Here is a 24,076-nt window from a genome sequence, read left to right on the forward strand (position 1 = left end):
GGACCCCCATTTCATCATTCTGCTTCATTCTCTCTCTGTTCTCCTATTCTGCAGAATCTGTTAGTTCAATCTCTAACCTTCTGCTCTCTCTGCTTTTCCTCAGAGTAGCTTTGCCTCGTCTGTTCCTGTTTGGCTGTGACGTCATCCTGGAAAAAAACATCAGCTGTGCTGCTTCTATCAACACCCTTGTTAATAGATGTTGGAGATCGGCCTGTTTTCCAGTGTGGTCCTGTTTCTCTGACCGTGACTGAGTGGATGTGCTCTCTTCGTCCTCTGGCATGGGAGCTGCCTTGGAGCTCGTCTGCCTGGCTGTGTGTTTCCTGGACGGGGCCGCCTTTTACAGCTGCTTTTTGTATCTCTGCTTCTGTCTCCTTGAACCCCAGTCGGCCTCGGCAGATGGCCGCTCACACTGAGCCTGGTTCTGCTGGAGGTTTCTTCCTGTTAAAAGGGAGTTTTTCCTCTCCACTGTCGCTACAAGCATGCTTAGTGTGGGGGATTGTATTTGAGTCAATGAGTCAATGCAATCAACTGGTTTTCCTTAGATAGAAAACTTTGTATCAAATTTACTGTATTATTGGTTGAAAATGAAAGGCCTTGAATTTAATTGTTGGAATTTGGCGCTATATAAATAAACTGAATTGAATTGAATTGCTATATAACAGCTGCAAACTATGTTAAAGCCTGAAAATTTTTTTTAAGAGTATTTGCAAACACAAAGCATCATAAAGATCACTGCATATAAGTTTGGACTAACATCAATAGAGTACTTGCAAGGTTTGCTTACATAACTGCAGATTCAGCAAGACAATGCCATAAACAAAGTGGCCAAAGAGTCCAACTTATCTTTGGAGGAGCTGCAGAGATCCAAAGCTCTGGTAGAAGAGCAGTCTTAAAACAACAACCCTAAAAACACACTTTTCATTTTTTTTTTTTTTTTTTTTTTTTTTTTTTTTTTTTTTTTTTTTAATTATAATATTTTCCTATATTTTTTTTTTTTTTTTTTTTTTTAAATCGGGGCAATGGGTGTTTGGGTTTTAAAATTTAATTGTGGCTAGTAAAAAAAAAGCTGAACGGAACGGGGTTGGGGTTTGGGGGGGGAAAAGGTGGGTTTGGGGGGGTTAAAATTTTAGGGGTTTGGTAATAATGATTTGGGGTGAGGTGTTAAGAAGGTAAAGGTTTGGGGAAAAGGGCTCCGGGGGCCGGAGTAAACCTCAAAACCAGAAAAAAATCAAATACCCAAAATGGTTAAAATGAAAAATTAAAATAAAAAAAAAAGAAAAAAAGTGGGGGGAAAAATTTTGACCCCCCCCCCCCCCCCCCCCCCCCCCCCCCCCCCAATACTGAAAAGATTTGGGTAATTGAAAAATTTTTTGTATTAAAAAATAAAATTTAAAAAAAAACACCCAATTTTGTTTTTCAAAAGGGCTGCTTTTTTTAAAAGACTGAAAAATGTTTGAAAAAACTGCAACAGTGTTATAACTTTTTTTAAAAAACCTCAAAGGGGCGCTTTCAAAAAATGTGGCTTCCAGGTTAAAGGAAACCCCCAAATTTTTGGCCATTTACTGCACGTCCCGGGGAATTAAACATTTCTCCTTTCATGTTTTGGGATCTTGGAATTACTTGTCAGACAAGGACACATTATTCCCCTCTAGATTAATAGATCAGAGAACCAAAAGTATGTCCGATCAGGTCAATGTCATAAATATTTTGTCACCTAACAACAACTTTTACTTCAGTTAGCTGTTGTGCTTAAGGGGAGCTCAGACTGCTCTAAAGTAGTGGTCTAGGTCACAAGCCTCATTCAGTGACGGATCTCTAAAGTTATTTAAGCAAGTTTCAGAGCAGAGCAGCCCGCATGTAGCATTGATACATTCCAAGTGCTTTATATCAACCCCCAAAATAATCAAATATATATCAAATTAAGCTAATACTTGGGTCAAAAGTTACACAGTGTGGCTTTAAGTGCAAAAATAAGCATCACCAACTGAGAAAATTCATAATAAAAAATTCAAAAAGCTCCTCTAAGATTATTCATAATATTTTCCGTTAGTCATGTGCACATTTCTGGAATAGATGGGGAGCTTGGATTTCCAAACAAATTAGAGGTGTGGAAGGTCATCAGGAGGGGAATGGATATGTAACGCCAGTAGGGATGTTATGTAAGAGGGCTACTTTCAGGTTGGAAGCTTGTGTTAGTTTAAAGACTGTGTTAGTTTTAAGAAAACGCTCCCTATGTGTACCGTAGCGACCATTTCTAATCAGTGATAGGAGCCTTAAACCACATTGCAGACAGCATCATGAGTGAGAGGGAAAGTTTATTTATGTGCCATGACCTCCTTGCAGTAGGGAACCAACCTTTTGGCCCACTCGTACATCTCCTGTGACTGCTTGCTTCTCTCACCTACCCCGACGGCCGTAATAAAGCACGGCTTGCCTCTGCTGGGCTTCACATTTACACTGGTCAGAGCTTTCCAACAATAATACGCTGTTTATTTAAGGTTTGAGCCAAGAGAAAAATATTTGGACTCTCCCAAATTGAAGTATTATAAACAATCTTTTTAAGGAACCGCTGATATGAAAAGATCAGCAATAACACACAGAATGAGGTTAAACAATAACAGGAATATGCAGCAGCAGGGAGGATACATGGAATCACTAAAGGAGCAAAGAAAGTGGGGGGCCATCGGATATAACCATCATTAGCTATGATTTTATGCTGTAATGTGAGCTTAGGAATGTTCCACATAGGACCTAAAATATCCAATATAAACGCAGCTGAAGCAAAAGATTTCATTTTATTTCTTATTTTTATGCACACCAGTAGAGAGAAACCCTTTGAGCATTAGGCCATTAGGCTGCAAATTCAATTCAGCTAATGCTACTTGGTCAACTGCACTGCATCACAGGCAGCTGACTGTTCTCTAAGTTGTTTTATTCACCTCATCAATGCCAACAAAGAAAAGGAGTTACGTCACCATAAACTATCAAAAAAAGGCATTACGACACCAGAGGGAAACCCAGCTTAATTCCACAAATCAGCTTGAAATGTCCTGGGGTCCCTGTATAAGGGGGTTTGGTAGTGGTCCTGCTGTTTTGATGGGGTGTTAGGTTGCCTTACCCACACATCTCCCACCGATGGGCCTGAAGCCCAGGCCGCAGACCTGGCACTGGAAGGAGCCAGGAGTGTTGACGCAGATTCCATTGGGACAGGAGCTTGGATCTCTGCATTCATCTATATCTGCTCAGGGAAAAAATTAAAACATTATTTTATTTAGCTGTTACTAAAACAAGCTTCCTTAAACAATGCATGTATCAATGGAAGAAAGTGACTCAGAGATGGAGGGAGCTGAATGGTTCTCTGGGCTTTGAGCAGAAGAAAATACAATGCATGTTTTAAAAAAAAAACCCAAAATAAATGGTTATTTTGATGCCTGAACTCAACTCTGTGTGTATGATTTTGTGCTGATTCAATCAAATTACCTTCGCATAGGTCCCTCCATGACTTGGCGTAGCCGCTGTTGCACTCGCAGGTATAAGATCCTTCAGTGTTGATGCACTGGCCGTTCTGGCACTTCTTGGCCATGCTGCACTCGTTGATGTCTGACAAAACAAAGGGAAAAGAAAGTCATTGTTTTTTCATTATTTTTCAAATAAACAACACAACAAATAGAAAATGTGATGTACTTAAAAAAAAAAAGAGACTTGAGGATGACTAAAAAACATGACATGCCCTTCTGAAAACTGCCCTGTGTCTCACCTTGACAGAACTTCCTGTTCTGGGTTATCACCTGGCTGTAGCCGCTGTAGCACTGACACGTGTAGGAACCATAGCTGTTTATACAGCGGCCTTTCCCCTCGCACGGGTCCATTTCACACTCATTTACATCTACAAAGGGAAGAAGCAAAAGGCTTAAATTGTGGCAGTATCTGCCAAATAAAGCAAGGGCTTCAGTCAAGGCTTCAGTGAGACGTTTTCACATATCCAGGGTTGCTCGTTTGGCTGTTGTCAGGAATCATGAAACAGGATAAACCAAAATGCTGGGGAGGATTCTCAGTCATCCAGGTCACAGTAATTCCAAAAAAGTTGAAAAACAAACCACTGGACTTTGTTTTTCAAGTTTTAAGGCGTTTTGCTTCCCATCCAGAAAGCTTTCTCAATTCAAAGTCTGAAGTAGCGTTTGAGTTAAACCAAAGGATCCCTTTCAGTTTTGCTTTGCTTAAATTTTCTATACTTCTATGCTGTGTCACAACTAGACAAAGCCTTTATACAGATCAGCATCATAACTTTGATTGTGTCCATCCATAGATAAACTGAAAACTTTAGTTACTTTAGTAGTTTGATTAAAACTATAACCTTGTGAATCATTTAGATTTATTACAGTAAGAGAAATGTATTTAATATATTCCATTCTCATGATTTTGGGAGCCAAAATTGAAATTCGATTACTCAAAAGAAAATGCAATTTTAACATAGATGTGAAGGCCAAAACAATCAGAGAAAAGACTGCTGATTTCAGAGTAGTATAGTACTGGAACCCTCCACATACAGGAAAAGCCAACAAAGGTCGTTTCTTAACAAGGTTCTTCACACAGTGCTGAAAACTATGAGTAGAAAGGAAAATCAGTTATCGACTGCAGCTGGGGTCAAAGCTTTAAAGGTAGCCACACACAGATGAGTTACTTCTTCATCAGAGAAAATTCATGATATACCTTCCTCTGATTAAGGAGAAACCAGAGCAAGACTGTTAGTATTATTTAGTTATGTAAAGTTTTTTATTAAATGTTGGAAAAGCAAAAAAATAAAAAATAGTCAAGGTCCAGTGAGTTTTTTTAGTCAATGATGATAAAGGGGGATATTTGACCTCCCCTATTGGTTCACCATATTTCATTGAGTCCAAAATATGAGCAGCCATGGACCAAGAAGTTTTATTGCACTTAATGCTCTCTGGAGCTGCCAAGCTTTACTAAGAGGCCGATTTCATTCTTCAGCAGGATTTGGCAAAGAAAGTCAAAAGTATGAATAATTGGTTTAATGTGTTGATAAGTCAACAAACCTGCTTGACGAAATTTCAGAGAAACTGGAATTTGAGTTTTTTTACTTAAGACATAATGATCAAGAATAACAGAAATAAACTGTTGAACTACAAATCAATTAATAAATCACAAAATCGTTAAAAACTTGGTTTATTTAAAATAATCATTTATATAAGTGGAACTGAGCAAGACTAATCACAGTTGCTCAACTCGGGGTGGCTGTGACACATTGAGTAGTCATCTTCTAATCCAAAACTTGAGAGTTAAATTCCAGCTTTCTCCTACCATGTGCCAAAGCCATTATTTGCAAGCCAATGTACAGTACATTGTTGTATGTACTGTATGTGAGTGCATGTATATGAGCAAGGTTGGATGAATGTGGCTCTAATACAGAGTACTTTGAGTGGTGACTATATCGGTCATGGCTATAGAGATTCAGTCCAATTACATCATATACACATTATACCCAGTCTGGTGTTTTCAGATGTCTTAATTTTTAATAAAATACAATGATTATTTGCTTAAAGCAAATAAAAAAAAAATTGAGATTAGAAAATTACAGACCAATCAGACCAATAATAAATTATTTTTAATACAGAAATTTGATCTATATGGAAAGTAGGTATATCACCTACTTAAAAGTTGTTACAAAATTTACTTTTAATCTGGCAAAAGAGCCCCATCATAATATATATTATTTAACATGATATGATAATAATTTCCATATATATCCAAATATTCTGATCTATAGATATGAACCTATGTCTCCTCCTTTCTTTGTTACTCACCAATGCAACTGTTCTGCAGTGAATTGAGCTTGAATCCTGCCTCACAGTCGCAAGTGTATCCAGACTGCACAGGAACACATTTTCCTTGGCCACATATACTTGGAGAAGTAGTACATTTGTTAATGCCTATGAAAGAGGAAAAAGATGTGCATGGTCATTACCCAAAAAAGGACAATAACATTTCTGACCCGACATTAAAGGGGCCGTAAAACATTAAAAAGAGCATTCCTGAAACACATGGAGCTCTGTGGGTAACAGTTTTGCTAGTTTATAGGTGGAGACTTGGTCTGGTTTAACAACAGTGTAGAGGTCTAACAGGTGGTTACAAAGATTAATAGCAAAAAAAAAAGGGGTCAAGCACCACCAAGCCTGACATTAGCTTCGATCCTGCCTTCTAACTAAAAGGGGTGAGATAAAACAAAGACATGAGTTGATTCTTAACAGATGAGAAAAGCTCTATCTCTCAATGACATCTGTAATTCTCTTCACTCCTTTAATCGGTCTGTTAATCATAATTTAAAAGTTCTTCCCTTTTTTCTTTTCACTTATTTCACTCTTTTTTTTTTTTTTTTTTACATTTGACCTTTGTTCACTCATGATGACAAACCCATCCTAGAGGCACAATCACCCTTGGTTTCCTCCTTCCCTATGAGAAGCACATAAGCTCAAAGCCAATTTGGCTCTGAACTACGGGTCAAATAAAGCTCTCTCCAGCTTTACTTTGGATAAGCTTACAAAAATGCCTTATAAGAGGTCCCACTGTCTGCCAGCTGTTGACAGAAAACATAAAAAATGAAGAATCGGGCTTCTTTTTTAAATGGTAGCGCTACAGCCCTCCTCCCATCAACTAATTTAGATTTAAGATGTATGTACCGTTATGACATAGCTTATTTTCTTTACTGCTTTCTTTTTTTCTTACCAGTGACGGAAACCCGGGGGCTTGTTTCTTTTAAACCTGGTCTCAAGTTGAAGCCAAGGGAGTCTGGAGAGGTCTCTACAAAAAGGAACGAGGAAGGTCTTAAAATACTTGTTTATAAATGAGCAAAAATAAAAAAAATATTCTGGCTACTACTATATAATTAATGTACAAACCTTATACTTAGGTAACCTACAGTTCATACATAATTCAAGGCCGTTTTTGCATCACAGGATAAATGAAAGAGTTAATATTTTAATTAAAAAGGGCTTACTGATGAAGTACTAAATGAGGCTGATTTCCCCCAAAAGAATTTCTGAAGCTTTGGCTTTTATTAGATACTCCATTATAAGATGTCTGTGACTTGAAATGTCAAATTTAAATGAAGATTGTAAAGAAGTATGTAGCAATTCCTAAAATATATCTAATCATCTGCACAAAAACTTTGTATTGTTCAATCAACTGAAATTAATCAAAAGCTTGGATGTTGAAATGAAAGAGATATAAAGATAAAAATATTTCAATAAAGATGTGTATCAAAGACTATTACACCCTCAACTCCTAATACTTGTTTAGTTAATGGTTTAAATTATTTCAAATTTTACAGAATGGGACTGAACTGGCTCCTGTAGCATGCTGCTTTTCGCATGACCTCGTGCACATGCTGTGCTAAAATAGTCAATGTTGCCAAGCACAGCTTAAACTCTAGCTGTAAAATGTTTACAAGGTTTAAAGCAAAGTATTAAGTTTGTGATGCAGGAATACAACTATTTTTTAAATTTTTGGCAGCACACTGCTGAAAATGAAATAAAACATGAGCCTCTTTTTGCCTGTCATACTAAAACAAAGTGGACATGCTTATGTTAGTTAAAACGTCAAGTTTTAAACAACAAAGGAGAGCAGATATGCAGATGTTATCATAACTGAGTAATCAAGAAGTCACAATATATCAGAGCATAGCTGTGCATGTGCAAACATAGCCAAATCATTAATAAATTAGTTCAAAACAACATTAGACATTCTACTGTTAGCATTGTCCCATTACAATCAATTTATATCAAAATGCATAAAACTTGCCAAAATTAGCTCAGCGTGTAATTTACCCTGCATGAAAAGTAGGAAGTAATAAGATGACCTGCTAGGATCAGCACAAACTCAGTAAAAGCTAGAAAAATTAATCATACTAATGGTGATTAATCATTTATAAAGTAATCATTAACTAATCCAAAATTCAGACATTTTATGAATTTTTTCTTTGTGATTTTTTTTACAACATTGGAAGCTAGCACTGCACTGATTTCAAGTCATCCAGACAAGGCAGAGTTTTAACAATATTATATTAGAACTTCATTTTTTTTAGCAGCAGATGCATTCTACAAACAAAAGATGAGCTATAATATTGTGTTGTAATAAATAAAATATTATTCTTTTTAAAAAAGTGAACTGAATTATATGTGTACTTACATGTTTTTTATATATTTCATTGACTCGCAAAGTAAGTTGATGTGGTTAGAAATAAATTCAGAATGTAGTAATTTTCCATGTTGTTTTTCGATTATCGAACAGACCAATTAATTGAGTACTTGATTAATAAACTAAAAGTTAAGTGCATCTCTAATTAGCAAGTACTATCAAAACTAAGTGTAAACATGACAGTATAAGCATACATGGAATAGCAAAAAGTCATGTCAAAACAGAAAGCAGACATAATGCTTTAGGTATGACCTTTTTATCAAGAAGCCATATTAAAAAATTATTTAGAGCATGCTATTATAAATTTTTTTTTTTTTTTGGTGAAAGTTTCATTGCAAGAAGCAAAAAAATGACTCCTATAACTACAAGCTTTGTGAAAAAAGTCCAATATGTCTTTAGAAAAACTTAAGACTGTTCAACAATAAAAATCTTTGGAGGCATAGTAAAGTATCTACTGCTTTAAAGAAATAGAGATATTGCAGCATGCAGAAGCTAAGTCCGGGAATTTAAGGGAACATTATTCCATGCCATAATAATTAAGTAGTTATTATTCTGTATAAATATGGCATTACTGATTTATTAAACTAGGAATCTACTTGGAAATTTGTGTTCTAAAATTTAAGATTCGTTAACTGATATTTATAAAACTTTAATCAAGACATTTCTGCATCATGTATTAATAAAAAAAAAAAGTTGTATTGTTAGTATATAAAAGCCACGCAAAGAACATGAAAGGAAAAAGGAAAAATAATTGGAGCAAATTCAAAGTATAACTTATTATCAAAAAGATGATGCATTAAGAGGGGGGTAGTCACAATAATTTGCAGAGGGTGAGCAGCTTTATGATATAACCTTTTTGTAATAATTTCATGCTTTACATCAATATAAGTCATGCCTTAAGGTTTACAGCTGTATATTAAATATACCTTTATTATAAAGTGTTACCTGCTGTTTCTTACAACATCAGGTTACCACTTATTGCTAGATGGTATAAAAAGAGCTCACTCTTTTTCAATTTTTAAAAACAATAAATCAAAATAAATCAAGATGACACATTAAATGTAGGCAAACTCTAGACTTTAATGTCAATATTTTCACTGGCAGGAAGGCAAGGACTGAGACTGCCACTGCTGAGCTGGGGGAATTCATAGCAAACACATTACATGTCTGCGCCTGACTCTAATACTAAATCAAACTATGCAAGTCCTTAAACGACAGGTTTGGAGTAATGTTCTAGTGGATAAACGAAGGAGTGAACATTTTACCTGGATTGTAAGGTGGTGAGTCGGTCACAACAGCTGGCTAGAAAACAGACAAATATTACCCATGAAAAACAGTTGAGGCTACATTTTTTACCGTCGTATTAATTTCTTGCCTGCTCTTATTGGTGAAGTCTCTGCTAATTTATTGTGTCTGTTGTCTACCAAAATGTGGTTTAAATATGTTACATAATCCTTACAAGCCCAGCAGCGAGTACAGCTTACGCATATTGTCCTCAGAAAGAATAAAAAAAAACATTTCAAAACTATATGCCAGGAAGTTGACAGAGAGAAAAAAAAAACTCACCGGCATCAGAATTTCCACATCTGCAAAAAAAAAAAAAAAAGGAAGAAAGAAAGAAGGAAAGAAACAAAGAAATATGTATTAATTCTCAACTCTACTAAACAAGAAATTTCCAAAAAGTCTTTTTTTTCAAAAAATAAAAAGAGTAACAGCATATACAGTACCCAGTGAAAGCATGCATTCATTTAAAAATAAAAAAATCAGTTTTCAAGGAAATATTTTTTTTTCAATATTGTTATCATTTAGTCGTAGGGAAATGGTTGTTCTAATCGATGCATTTCCGAATTCTCCCAAGTGGTGCCCGACTTTACACGAGTGAATAAAGGGGGCGGGATTGTTGTGGCGGAAGGTTCACAGGCTTTTTGGTTGTGGTCGGTGTCTCGGAAGCATCTTGCTAAGCACTTAGCAACTCTGTGCTAGTAGGTTCTCAATGGGAAATTCCATTGGGATCAAGTAGCATTAAATTGGTGACTTAGAAACGACAAAGTCAAGGAACACTATGGACAGCGGAAACATGCAAGAGGAGGAGAGTTTTGTGTCGGAGGTCGTGGATGACTCTCCTCCGTCATACATTTTTTATTAAGAGGAGGAAAGTGAGGACGAGGACATTGTGGAAGAGGACGCCAGGGCGGCAGAAGCTTGGTTTGGTGTAGAAGGCTTATAGCCGTACATCTTTAAGCTCTTGCCTCGCAACGCTACCAGTTCTGTTAGCTCTACGCCTACCGAAGACACAGACGTCCATCCCCGTGAACACTGGAACGTAACTCTATGGTAAAGTAAATTATTATTATTTCTTATTTCAACCTTTGCGTATATTAGCTGCAACATTTGAATCAAGATGCAATGACCGAAAACATTTGATTGACAGATGACCGTTGATATGTGATTGGCCGAATTTAGGTGTACAAGCTGACGTATAATTAACTGGCCTGCAGAAGATAACAGAAAAAAACCCCACAGATTTTAAGAGACAATTTTTTTTTTAATAGAAATGTTCTAACTTTTGGGACAATATGGTCTGATAAAGAGTTCATTTATATACATGTTTAAGCCAGGATTAATTGACATTTGAATATGACTTCCCTACGACTTAAAGTGATGCACCAAAACGACAGAATAGCTAACGTTGAAGGAGAATTATGGTGTTGTTATGTATGATATGCATTTGCACTAACCATCTTTCCTCATATATATTGTATTACCAGTTGCCCTGATATATCTTAGTATTTATTAAATAGGGTCCATGTGGTTATAATTTAATCTGAGCATAAACAAGTTTTCCTGCGAAGACCCAAGAGGTTTGTGAGAGAATATTACTGAACAAACAGCATCAAGAGCACCGGCGAACACACCCAAGAGGTAAGCAATAAAGTTGTGAAGACATTAAAAGTAAGGCTAGTTTAAAGTACAGCTCATTATATGAAGATATAAAGAGTATATTCTAAAGTTGCAAAGCTACCAACACATTGCATAAACAATTGTGCAAGGAGAGCATTTATATTTGATTGTGCAAATAGACCCATGGTAACTTTGGGAGAGCTGCAGAGATCCAGAGCCTTGGGGTTAGGGTAGATCTCTTAACAGGATAATTATTAATTGGACACTGTGTACATCGGCCTGTATGGGGGAGTGGTGAGAAGAAATTCATAAGAAGTCATGGTTGGACATTTGGTTAAAGGTGCTCTAGTTTAGTGAAAGCAAAAACTTTTAATTGTTTGGACAATGTACAAATGTTTCACTATATGGGAAACATGACGATGGAAAAAATCTTGCTGTTTGGATATTTTTCCTCAGCAGGAGTAAGTTGGTCAGAGTTCATGGGAAGAATGATGGAAGTAAACACAGAATTTAGGCTGCAAAGGATCTAAGTCTGCAGATGAATTTCACCTGTCCTGCAGGAAAACAACTCGAAACACAGACTGAGATTCAACAGCATCAAAAGGTGGATCTACAAAGGGTTAACACAGAGGGGGCTGAATATAAATGCATGCTGCTTTATGTGCAGGACATCTTCAAAAACATGCAAAAACTTTTACTTCACATTTACACACCAGTTTATTTCGGTATATCTCTCATCCTCATCTTCTCCCAAAAGACAATAAAGTTTGTGTTTGTAATGTGAAAACAATGAAAAAAAGTTTTAATTTGAAAAGGTTTTATTTAAGCCCAACTTCAGAAAACGGATGCTTAAGAAATGAAAACACAAACATGGATGTGAAAATCCTTGATATGAAGACAAAAATCTCAAAATATTTATAGAGCTGTGTGGTCAAATAATAAAAAAAACAACTGATGCTGCCAATAAAACTATGTCTCCAGCTTTAAGTTAGGAAAATATATTCATATAAAAGAGATGTTCTGTCTATGATATTTGCGAGGTGCAGAGAAGCCCATCAGGGTTTCATTTTATTGGTTAGGAAAGAATGTAAACAACTTTGAAAACTGTTTGTGGTTGTATAAAAATGTACTTGGGGGTATCAAAACATCCGATTGATTTTTGGCTTATTGGGAGAAAAGTAAAAAGTTACCTGATGGTAGTCGATGTGGTTGTCGACCTGATTCTGCAGGATACTGTGGTGTCTCGGGGTACTGAGGTATTCGAGGTGTCTCGGGGTACTGAGGTATTCGAGGTGTCTCGGGGTACTGAGGTATTTGAGGATTCTCTGGGTACTGGGGTATTTGGGGTGATTGGGGATAGTTGTTGTGTCGTGAGGGCTGAGAGGATGGGAACTCAGAATACCCGTCCTCTAGAGTCACTCCTGTTCTCTTGAGCTCGACATCTTCCAGCTGCCTGAGAGAAATCTGCACATCTGAGCGTGAGTATGTGTATCCATGACCAGCTGGGCAAATCTCCTTGAAGTGGTCTGCAGGAAAGGAAGCACAAGAGCAAACAATAAGTGATAAAAACCATCATATTTGCAGTAAGAGCTAGCAATAATCAGATTCAGTCTGCCATCTGCGAAACAATGTCAACAAAGCTGTCTTCCACATTTATATGTATAACATATCAACCCCTTATGTGATCAAATAGCAAATTTACTGCAGTACTTCTAATGTTTTCAGGCAATTTCATTTCTCTACATTTAATACTTAAGGATCCAGACTTTTTATAATCTCTAACAGTTGCCTCAATCAACGATTTCCTGACTGTATGCCAACTTTTCAATTCACAAGTCTTTGCTTATTACTAGGTGATCTTAGGCTAGGTTCACTCTGCAGGTCTTAATGCTTAATTCCGATTTTTGTAGCCTTAGTTGACATTATGCCAGAGTTTTTTATAAATCTTTTGGAGATTTTTCTTTTAATTTAATATTCGTTTTGTAATGTTTGTATGTAATTACTTGAGCCAATGTGCCGTGCTTTAATCTAAATTTCTTCATTGTAGCTCTGTAGTATGACCAGGTTTGCCTGCTTGGAGGTGAATCTTTGCATTAGTCTGAGTGTTTCTTTACCTCTAGGTTATGGGAGATTTGAGAAAGATTGTGGTAAAATCTGCATTTTAAGACATACACATAACAATGTTTCTGAAGCTAGTAGTGTATCATATAACAGTTATTGACGCATGAACAGAGCAGGTTTAGAGGTGGGAGAGTAAGTGGCTAATGGGGGATTTGGCGAGCAAGATTAAAGACAGCAGACTGCACCTCTTTGTTTCTGAGCCCAAAATGCTCCAGCAATGGTGAATCCATTAGAAGAGAGAAAACCTGTGTCCCCTACCTGACCTACACTGGTAACTGCGCCAGAGGGATAGAATCTGGAATAGAAATATGAGCAATGACAGATATGTGGTCCATGTAAATACAGGAAATGTGGATATGATAGGCTAGTGGCTGATGATGTTAAAGTGGAGGGAAATGAGTGTATAAGTGATGAGGATCCACATCTGAAGTGTAGAGTAAACTTAAAAGATCTCCTTTTACTACGTAGGTCCAGTGCTTTGCTCTGAGCATGGCTTTAACATCTTGTCCAGCCATGCAGACGCATCACCTACAATCATCCAGCAACTATATACAGCACGGAGGTCTTTGAGTAGGATCTCATCTAGAAAAATCCCCAGAAATCACTTGGCAGCATAGAGGCTTCATAAAACCAATTCAGTTTCTCTCAGAGACTTTGAAGATTAGATCTGAAAGAAGGAGAAGATGACAACTACTTGCCATGTTTCACTTGGCAGTCAGTGAATTTTCTGCTGTGCATCTTTGCTTTCCGAACATTAGCAGGGTTTCTCTCTAAGGGCTGGAGCGATAACACATGGCTGACTTTCACCATTATGCAGCCTCCAAAATATGAAAACTGTTATGTATTTGGTCCTTTTCCACTCTAAACACATCTAGTTATTTTGAAATACTTTGCATGCCTGGCAGACAGGAGAATGGTGACTGAGAGATAAATATTATTTGCTTGTGCTCTACTGACCATTGCTCTCTATCTGATAGTATTACATGTAAAGTTTCATATCTGCAAAAACATTAAAACCTGCAAAATGTTTCTTGGCTGGGAGAGTAAAAAAAAAGAGAAAAAAAAGAAGAGGCATATTTTTTAGACAGCACAAAGACATGCAACAGAATTTTAAAGAAAACATCACCTGAACCAGGCAAAGGACACCGCTCACATCCATCCCCCCAGGCCTTGCCAACACGGCTGCAGCAGCATATCTGCTTGGTTATGTGATTAACAAGAGGTAGAGAGCAGATACCAGATGAGACCGATCGGTAGCATGAGGCCCTGCGGTCAGACACTGCCTTGTCAGCTGAAGGGAAGTCAGAAGATCTATTATATTCTCATAATTGACATTTTTTGGGGGGCATTTTAAATCAAGGATGAAATCAAGTATTACTCACAGACGCAGTGGCTCCTGGCGGCATCTAACATAAAACCTGGTTTACATGTGCACCTGTAGCTTCCTCTGGTGTTGAGACATTCAGCATTCTTACATATCCCTGGTAACAGGCACTCATTGATGTCTGCAAAAAAGCAAAAAAACACATTTCGTCAGACGTCAAACAGAGAGAACCTTCTAATTCTGGAAAAACCATGAAGTCATTTCTGAACTTGAGCTGAACTTCCTGAATAAACTTTATACATCAAATCTAGTGCAATGTACTTCTCGGGAAGTACACAAAGCTTTCGTGCATGCATGTCGGCAGACATGATGAAAGTCAAGGAAATGCACTCATTGTGCAGGCATTAAAACATTTGCAATAGATCTTGAGGCTGTTGAGAGCTGACGAAACTTGGAAACATCAAGGTTGTAAAGTTGTTTAAAACCAACAAGATGAGATGATGAGGGAGAAACATGCATGATAAATTTATATTTTTTCTTACCCTGTTAAACATATTTGAGTTTTCATTAAAACCCAAAGACCATCCCTAAATGTGTGAAAACATGTCTTTCTTAAAGGCTCAAACCAAGGGTTTATTTCTGTGCATTGATAATGAACAAGGATACAAAGATAATGTAAAAAAAATTCAAACGTATAAAAAACAGTGCCTGATAACAGCACAACAGGATAATTAACATTAGGCAGCTATGGTTGAGACAACCAGCTAGTTTTACAATAGTGGGATGAAAAGAGAAAAGTTGGTTTTCCATCTTTTTTTTCTCCACACTTGTTTAGACAGCTAGAGGTAACACAACCTTCTTTAATGACCATGGTATCACAGTTGATAAGCCAGGGAACAGGCTTTCAGGAAGGAGTACAACGTTCAATCTTAGAAATAGCAAAACGGACTGTGAGGTAATATGGTATAAATGGTAAACTTTTCCCACTGCAGATACACAATTTTAAATATCTCTCCTTTAGGGTGACTAATAATCAATCAGCACCTGCAGTGATCAGTCTGTCAAGCCTCCAAAGTTCCCTGATGACACCACTCACATCGGACTTATCTCTGATGGTGACTAATCCTCCTACAGGTGGGAGGTTAACCATCTGGTGACCTGGTGCAGGGAGAACAACTTGGAGCTCAACGCTCTAAAAACCGTGGAGTTGGTTGTGGACTTCAGGAAGAACTCCCAATTGACACTGTGGAGTCATTTCAGCTTCCTGGAAACTATCATCTCACAGGACCTAAAGTCGGGGCTGAACAGACCCCACTTCCTCACCGCCTAAGCCGTATCTAGACCCACAGCATATAGCGCAGATCACGCTAAAAATTGAGCATAAATCTAAAATGTCTGCGTCAATCTCAGTGCGACACACTGCTGCGGGGAGTATAACCTGCCCTTAAGGCGTGCAGGGAAGATTGTGGCTGATCCCTTGCACCCAAGCCACAAACTATTTCAGACACGTCCCTCTGGTAGGAGGCTGCAGTCCATCAGGACCAAAACCTCACACCACAAGAACAGTTTCTTCCCATCCGCTACCAGTCTTAATAACAAGACCCAGGGACCCCCCGTGGGACTCACACTGCCTCTCTCTCTCCCCCGTTCAGGACCTACAAGCTACACCAATGTAGAATCTCCAGACCTTCTGCATTACATTAACACACAGTCTACTGTGTATATAGTATATATCTATATACTATATATTGTATGTTTTATATTGAATATAGCTATAGATTCTGTACTTTGTCTGTGCCATCAACACCAAGTGAAATTCCTTGTAAGTAAAAACCCACTTGGCAATATATTTGATTCTGAATCAGATTCCTGATCTCTAGTTTTATAGGATTAAGTTAAAATTAAAGGAGGGGTTCATCTATTCTGGAGTCAGTAAACCAAACATAAATCCTGTTAGTGTGTAAGGCAGGAGAACAGGGGACATATTTAAGGTGCTTAGTCATGCAATCCCACTGGGACCAGGCAAAGTTTGTTGTTCTGCCGTGTTAAACAAAGACTATATCATTAGGTCTTTTCCCATTGCTTTGATGACTGGAACCCGATAGCCCGCCACCACAGATTTTCCCCAATTCTAATTAATCTGCTCTTGTTTGCTTGTTTTGCTTCCTGCTGGAAAAAGTGAGCTTATAAGGGATTTGAAGCTGATAAATTCTGAGGAATGAGCAAATCCAAAGGTCACAATGCTCCTTTTGTTTCTTATGGTTTCTTCTTTTCTATGTCTGCTTCCTTTTTACATTTTGTATCTCTTCAACGAAGCCCAAGCTTTGAACTTAAGCCTGAGCCATTTTTTTGTTTTATCACAGTGTAAACACACATGCCTGTATTGACATAAGCTATTAATTTGACTGAGCCCAAGATTGAGCACATGCTATGAAGACAATCAGGTGGACCCCTGATGGAACTCCCTACATCTACAGACTTCTGGTCCGTGTTGTGAGAAAAGGTGCTGGAGTGACTTTAAGTTTAAGAAGCATCTGATCAGTGTACAGGTCAGAATTCGTCACATGGGGTCTTTAATGCGCCATTCGGCCTGGTCCCAGATTAGCGTTATTGTTACAGTCTACTGCTGAGATGATTAAGATTGAAACTGACTTTCATGACAACCTGTCATGACCAGCACTAATCTCAAGATCTGTTTTGAGTTCACGCTTGGTTGCTCGTGCTGGGTGTAGGTAGCCTTTAACATGATTGTTTTTACAGTCTAATTGCAAGGAAAAAGGCACGTTCACCAAGTGTCAAACAGTTTCTCTGACCTTACCTCATCTTGCCTTTTCTTGACTTGAAAAGTAAAGTGCATGTAGTTACTTGTGAAATTGTTCATGAAGTGTCAAAAAAAAAAAAATCAACGAAATCCAGCCTCTTTTTCCAGTATGCATCAGCTGTAATCAGGGTTCCTAAACTTAGTTCAGAGATTACTTTCTTTAGACTTTTCTAGGTTGCATTTGCCAGAGTTCTCAGGTTAATAGCCCAAGAGTCTATTTCAAATGTGACTGAAAAGGTCCATTACAACATTATGCAAAATATGTCTGGAGAAGCTTTAAATACCTTGATCCTGCACAGAGTCAAAGTAAGGCAGAACAAAAAGAAAGGAGTAAAAGAAGAGCTGTAAAACACAAAGAAAGAAGAAAGGAGGGAGATCATGTAGAAACGGTTGAAAAAATGAAGAATTTACGCAATAAATGTATTAATCATTGAAGGCAAAATAGGAAGGTGAAAAGGAAGTAAAGATAGATGTACATAGGGATGGAAAGGTGGATAGAAAAAAGGGCTATAACACATAAGGAAGGGAATGGCAGAAGGAAGCCAGAAAGGAGGAAGAAAAGAAAAGAAAGAAAGAACTGCCAGGCTTCAAATGAAAAAAAGAAAGAAAGAAAAATACAAAGGACTAAAGGGGGATAATAGAAAGCAAGGAGGGGCAATTAGTTAGGAAATAACTATTTTAAATCCAAATATTTTCTGTACTCATTTTTGTTATTTTCATTCAGAAATTCCAAACGTGGAAATCAAATGTCGTACTTTTTTGTGCTTCACACTGCATAGGTCCCTTATGTAACAGAGAAAGTTGGCTTCATTCAGACTTCAAAGCTTCAAACTAGACCAAACAACATGGTCTAAAAATGGAATCTATTTAAGGATGTCAACAGTGGTTTACAAACACACATTGTTAAGAAGCATAACAGGCAAATTAATATTGATCCGTCAGGGAGTAGTTAGGATGATGAATGTCAAATGTGAGTGTTTTAAATTTGCTGTTAGATTTTATTTAGATAATTCAAGATGTCAAAAGAATTATGCAAGACTCCCATCAACTATTCTTTGAAGTGGTATATGAGTAACACGACCTTCTACCAGTGCAAGTTTACCACCCACAACAGAGCTTGCTCATGCATTTCTGTTGGCCTTTCATCTAACAAGCACAGCTACACATGGACCATTCAGCTAGATGAGTTTCTCCAAAGCAGCATCTAAAGATAAGGAATAATTCAGAGCACTCACTGAGTCCTTGAAGGGAGTCTTTCACACTCTGGGGAGGATATCAATAACTGCATTATTTACATAAATACAGTTCTTTAAAAAAGTTTTTATATCCCAGCTGCTCCTCAAGATTTTTTTAAGCTACAACCAGAAGTTGAAATATTTTTATTGGGCTTTTATTTAACACACGCATAACAGGGGAGTCACAATGGTGTTAATTAAATCCAATCATAATGTATTGCATTAACATATGCTGAAAAACACATTGAATATATTACTAAAATGGTTAAAAATAGCTGTTGTGAAGTGCTCTGGAATAATAAACTCCATGATTGCTTTTTCCTCTCTGTTCTGAGTCCCTTTAGGAACACCCTCCCTGGGGACAATGTAAGTCGAATCTTTTAGCGTGTTTGGCCATTCAGCATCGAGCAGCTAATTTCATGACCCGCCTTTGCCCCGCCCCTGCTCCAAATCTGTCACTTCCTCAGTGGAATTGACAGATTTTTTTTTATGTTACCTATTTCTCACTGGTTGCTTCAATGCACAGAGGCTCAAACCTCAAAAGGGATTTCATATATACTGTAGAGACTAACAGGGCGCTTCCTGCTCCTCCAAAGTGGCTCAACAGCTGAATAATGCGCAACACACTCATGAAATCAAACGCATTATAGTGCAAATTTCATTCAATTTATTGACTATATTTAAGAAATTTTAACCAATTACTTTATGAAATTGACAGGTGGAGATTTAGCCTCCCTAGTAATCAATGAGAAATTCAATCAACTGTTTAAATAGTTTAATAGAAAATCACTTCAAAGGTAGTTAGGGAACAATAGTGGAAAAAATCTGGAAGAAGTTACACCTAATGTATGTTACCTTTAACAAACCATCCCCATTGCGATACATGGCCATGGAAGCATCATGCTGAGGGCATCCTTTTCTGCATCAGAAACAGTGAAGCTTGCTCAAGTTTTTTGTGCTCAGTCTTCTCAGACTTTTCGTTTGTGGCAGATGGCTGCTCCAACTCAGCCAGGTTTTCTTAAATGCTATTTTCCTGTCTCTTGCCTCTAAGTAATGCCCAATGTGAGGGACTTCTTTGTAGTTAATGCAATAGATTTTTTGTTTGCTGTTTGTACGTCCAGCAGGAGTCATTTCTACAAGTCAGTGACTTAATAATTAAGTTAACTGGACAACAGATAGAGGTAAATACAGTAAAATATCAGAAGATACAAAAGCGTTAGGATTAAGTTGCAGTTTCACCCCCAGCAAGAAACAAACCCTCAAGATAAAGCCAGAGCAATACATTTAGATGGAAGCATATCTAGTCAAAGTCTAGACCTAGATTATGGCCCCGTCCACACGAAAACAAAACGAACACGAAACGCTAATATTTTCCAGAACGTTTGTCGTAAAGACGGAGACGTAAATAAAGTGATCGTCCACACGAATGCATGAAAACGCTGCAAAATGTATGCCAGGCCTGTAAGTGGCGCTGTGGTGCCAAAGCAAAAATAGGCGACGAAATGTTGGGCATGTGCACTAATATTTATACATGGTTGCCCTGCGGGTCCATTTTCGTGGTTCAGTCAAATTCAGGTGCTGAACTATGTCGTCGATATTGCTCTGTTCTTCCTGGAGATATTCCAGAAGAAGAAGATTCTGCTGTAAGCCCGACAGCAGGGTGAGTAGCATGAGCAGCAACCATTCATCACAGTACGGCGCCATTGTTGTTGTGATACTGTGTCGCGCATGCGTGTTTAGAGGCGACGCTATGACGCATGCGTGTAAAAGAAAAAATGCGGTTAGAGCTTAAAGATGGAAACGCGAAAACGGCGTTTCAAAATCTTCCCACTCTGAAGGCTGAATAAAAAAAAAGATCGTTTACAGACCCCCGAAACGCCGGCTTCGTATGGATGAGAGGCTGGTTTGGTGAAAAATTTGTGCGTTTAGGCCAGGGTTTGACTTCGTGTGGACGGGGCATATATAAAGGAAGATCTGCTGCTGTTCATAGATCAATATCTAGTTATTTTCCAGATAAAACTATTGGATAATTCTAGTCTCTAGGTGGGCAAAGCAAGTTAAACCACAACCCAAAAAACTGAACCTGCATTTGCAGCAAAAAGTGGTGAATGAAAAAGAAAACTCCAATATAGGTTACAAGTTTGTGGTTAAAACGAGAAAAAAAGTGAAAAAAGCTTAAGATGCATGAATACGTTTACAAGCCTTTTAACAGCAGTAGATGAGATCTATTATGAGACAAGCATTGCTCTGTTCCAATAAAAAACACAACAAGCAGCTGAAAATAGAAGCCACACTTGGGCACGCTGGACGCCGTTCTGAAAGTAATGAAAAACTCCCACAAGAAGCACATTTTTTGTCCTTCTGGCTGCTGGAGAGAGATGTGAAACTAGGACTCAATGGAACAGCAACAGCTACACAGTATGCAGACTTTAAAGCAGTGCAGTAAATATTATGGGCAACTGCCATTTATGGGTTGTTTCTAACAGAATGAATGAGTGACTGGAAAGGGAGAAAGCTTGAAACAATCATAAAAGAAAATTTTAGAAAATGTATTGGCTAGAGATTGTTTTACTGGAAAATAAAAGTGTACTTCTATAATGAAGCCTTTGCTATGTGGGATAATTTTCATATGCTCAGCATATCAAAGAAAACACCACAAAATCTGTGCAGATCAGGAAGTATGTTGAACCTACTGAACCAGATGGTGAGATCTGTCATGGAGGTGTCCAAATCTGCCCACTGAACCATTATGTTATTATACTCCATAGGCTTCAGTAAGCACTGCCTCTTGGATTATGACACTGTTAATCAAGTCAATGGCAAGACTCTAAGCAGACTGTTTTTTGTTATTTCAAGTATCAACATCACTCTTGTCAGCCTTGAACCTAGATTAAAAATCTGCATTCTTTTCCTTGATTTGCAGTCAATGCTTATTTACTAAAGCCATGAACCAAGAGGAATGCACTGAATACTGTAAAATGAGACACACTACAGAGCAGACATCGTGTTTTTGCTTGTTAGATCATAAACCCTGATAATAATTTGATGTCATGCTGCTGTGAGATAGAACTATCTGCGTGTGATGTTTGAAGCTTTTTGGAAAGAAGGATGGCTTTGCTGGTTTTCTAGTGTTGGAATATCTACAAGCCGTAGATCAACTAAATGCAGGAAACACTAAAAGGATCACAAATACTCTCCCTTCGTTGCATGTCGATTGAAACAAAGATCAGATTAGATAAGAACTCTGATCTAATGTTGTTATTGTCCTGCTACAAATAGGCAGTGGATTAAAAGAATAACCTTTTAATTGTTTGACTTACCTTGACAGTGGGTGACATTCATCCTTTTAAACCCTTGGGGACATTCAACTTGACCATTCGCAATTACTGCATATGCTGCAAACAAGAAAAAAAGAAATTACTTAACAGTAAAAACAAAGAGAAAAATAAAAAAAAGTAGAAAAAATGCTTCAGAAAATGAGCTCACAACCAGCATTTCAGAAATTTTCACATCCTTTTATTTTGACTAAATGATTCTATGTCTTCACTAAATAAAACGCATTGAAATAATGTAATAGATCTTATGGGATGGAACAACAAAAAGTGTTACATTATTATAAGATAGAAAAAGAAAGGGATAAAGGATAATAAAGATTTCTTTTTCCAAATGTTTTATTCCCTTTGAATCTACTATTAGTGAATAAAAAAGTGCAACACTTGAATTAAGTAATGGTGAATCCCAGTAAAGCACAAATACCACTAGTCTACAGCCTCTTTAGCTCAGTATGGCAAAAATGTTAAAAAAAATTTACGTTTTTGGACATCAATGTAGCTACATTTATTTGATTACCCTGATTCAGGGCTGAAACAATTAATTGGATTAATCGCTTATAGAAATAATCCTCAACTAGTTTAGCAATCAATTATTCTGTAACTGGAGTATAGAGACCGTAAAATGTGCCTTTAGCTGATATTTTGGCCCACTTAAAGCAGTTATTATACCAAACAAAATAATAAATAAAAAATATATAAATATTTTGCATTTAAGATAAAAAAAGAAAAAAGAAAACTGACAATATGCTGTATCAAGAACTCATAAAGTGGAAAAGTTGAGTTTAATGATGTAAAGACTTCTTTAAGGAACCTTTGGCTATCCAATTATTAATCGATTAATACAGTAGGAAAAATGATTGACAGATTAATCGATTTGCAAAATAATCATTAGTTGCAGCCTTAGCCTGATTGAATAGGTATAAATGTCATGGTTGGGGAGGTGTGGCAGGGGGGCCCATATCCAATTATCCTGTCCCAGGCCAGACCAAGGCTGTAAGCTGACCTGGGTTTAAGCACACTTACAAGGCAAAGCCTGAAAGAAAGAAAAATTAGAGGTAACCGAAGCAGGCCCTTGAGAGACTCCTTGGGGAACTATATAAAAAAAATTATTCTCATTTGAATAAGCATATTTTTGCTATTGCCAGAGCAGAACAGATCAAATGGTGTGTGTCTTGCAGATTTGTGCCTGTATTTGCCTCGATGCAGTCGAACGGTCGATGTCAAAGACCTGAATACATGCAGTCATGGCTGGCATGACAAGCAGTCATGCCTCAAAAAAAGAATTTATTTAAATAATAGAAAGGTTGGTGTAACTGTTACATGGTCAAAACATAATCTGTTCTGCAGCAGGAGTGTGTATGTGTCTGCAAGTTTGACTAGGACGGAGACATGGAGGTGTAAGTGTGCAGTTTTTTGCCTGTGCAGAAACAGAATAGCAGTCGTAGCTGAACCTTTTGTCGTATACACAACGGGTTTTTCAGCATTTTATGATGAAAGATCCACCCCATGATTTCTACGAGCAGAATGTGCACATGCATGAAGAGAGATTAAAAGAAGGATGACATATTGTTGGTATGACAGGACATTTTATTTTTACAGTATTGTCGGTTCATATAACAGTCACAAAATTAGAGGGCTTAAGGATAGTCAGATTGTCTTACAGTATCATTTACCTGGGATGAATACTTCCTATGTAAAAACAAGTTCAAAGATCAGCAAATTAAGTTGAAACCATTAAAAAAAAAAACTTTTCCAGCAGGACAATGATATATAACACAAAACTAAAACCAAAATTTACTGATTTAGTAGAGTGTATTTTCATATATTAAAAAAGCAAAGTCAAAGTTAAGATGAGATATAATTTTAAATTTGTGGCAGGACTTGAAAAGAGATATTCATAGACTCTCAACACACTACAGTTTCCTAGAATTCTGTTTCTGGAAAGTCTGGAAAAAAATGTATAGAACTTTCTGGCTTAGATTATTTTACTACACCAATCTAAATAAATACACAATATCTGGAAAGCAAGCCAAAATATTTTTTGATTTCCACATTGTGAATGTCAAAAAATAGATATATATCTATAATCCAGACTTGTATACTGCCAACTGTATGTTTGCCTTTCAGTCTC

General features: G+C 37.3%; 1 protein-coding gene across 1 annotated transcript in view; it reads right to left on the reverse strand.

Annotated features, from left to right (window-relative positions):
- Window positions 1–24,076, reverse strand: part of LOC119787539 (latent-transforming growth factor beta-binding protein 2-like) — a 132,656-nt gene that overhangs the window by 37,646 nt on the left and 70,934 nt on the right. Inside the window, exons 9-19 of the mRNA XM_038291457.1 lie at window positions 21,934–22,008; window positions 14,616–14,738; window positions 14,360–14,524; window positions 12,303–12,638; window positions 9,778–9,797; window positions 9,477–9,513; window positions 6,742–6,816; window positions 5,823–5,948; window positions 3,758–3,886; window positions 3,481–3,600; window positions 3,119–3,238 (exon numbers count right to left, since the gene is read on the reverse strand). Coding sequence (XP_038147385.1) covers window positions 3,119–3,238; window positions 3,481–3,600; window positions 3,758–3,886; window positions 5,823–5,948; window positions 6,742–6,816; window positions 9,477–9,513; window positions 9,778–9,797; window positions 12,303–12,638; window positions 14,360–14,524; window positions 14,616–14,738; window positions 21,934–22,008 — 1,326 coding nt within the window. The remainder of the gene's footprint in view (window positions 1–3,118; window positions 3,239–3,480; window positions 3,601–3,757; window positions 3,887–5,822; window positions 5,949–6,741; window positions 6,817–9,476; window positions 9,514–9,777; window positions 9,798–12,302; window positions 12,639–14,359; window positions 14,525–14,615; window positions 14,739–21,933; window positions 22,009–24,076) is intronic.

Source organism: Cyprinodon tularosa, unplaced genomic scaffold, assembly GCF_016077235.1.
Source record: "Cyprinodon tularosa strain WSP-4 unplaced genomic scaffold, ASM1607723v1 ctg3, whole genome shotgun sequence".
Classification (NCBI taxonomy): Eukaryota; Metazoa; Chordata; class Actinopteri; order Cyprinodontiformes; family Cyprinodontidae; genus Cyprinodon; species Cyprinodon tularosa.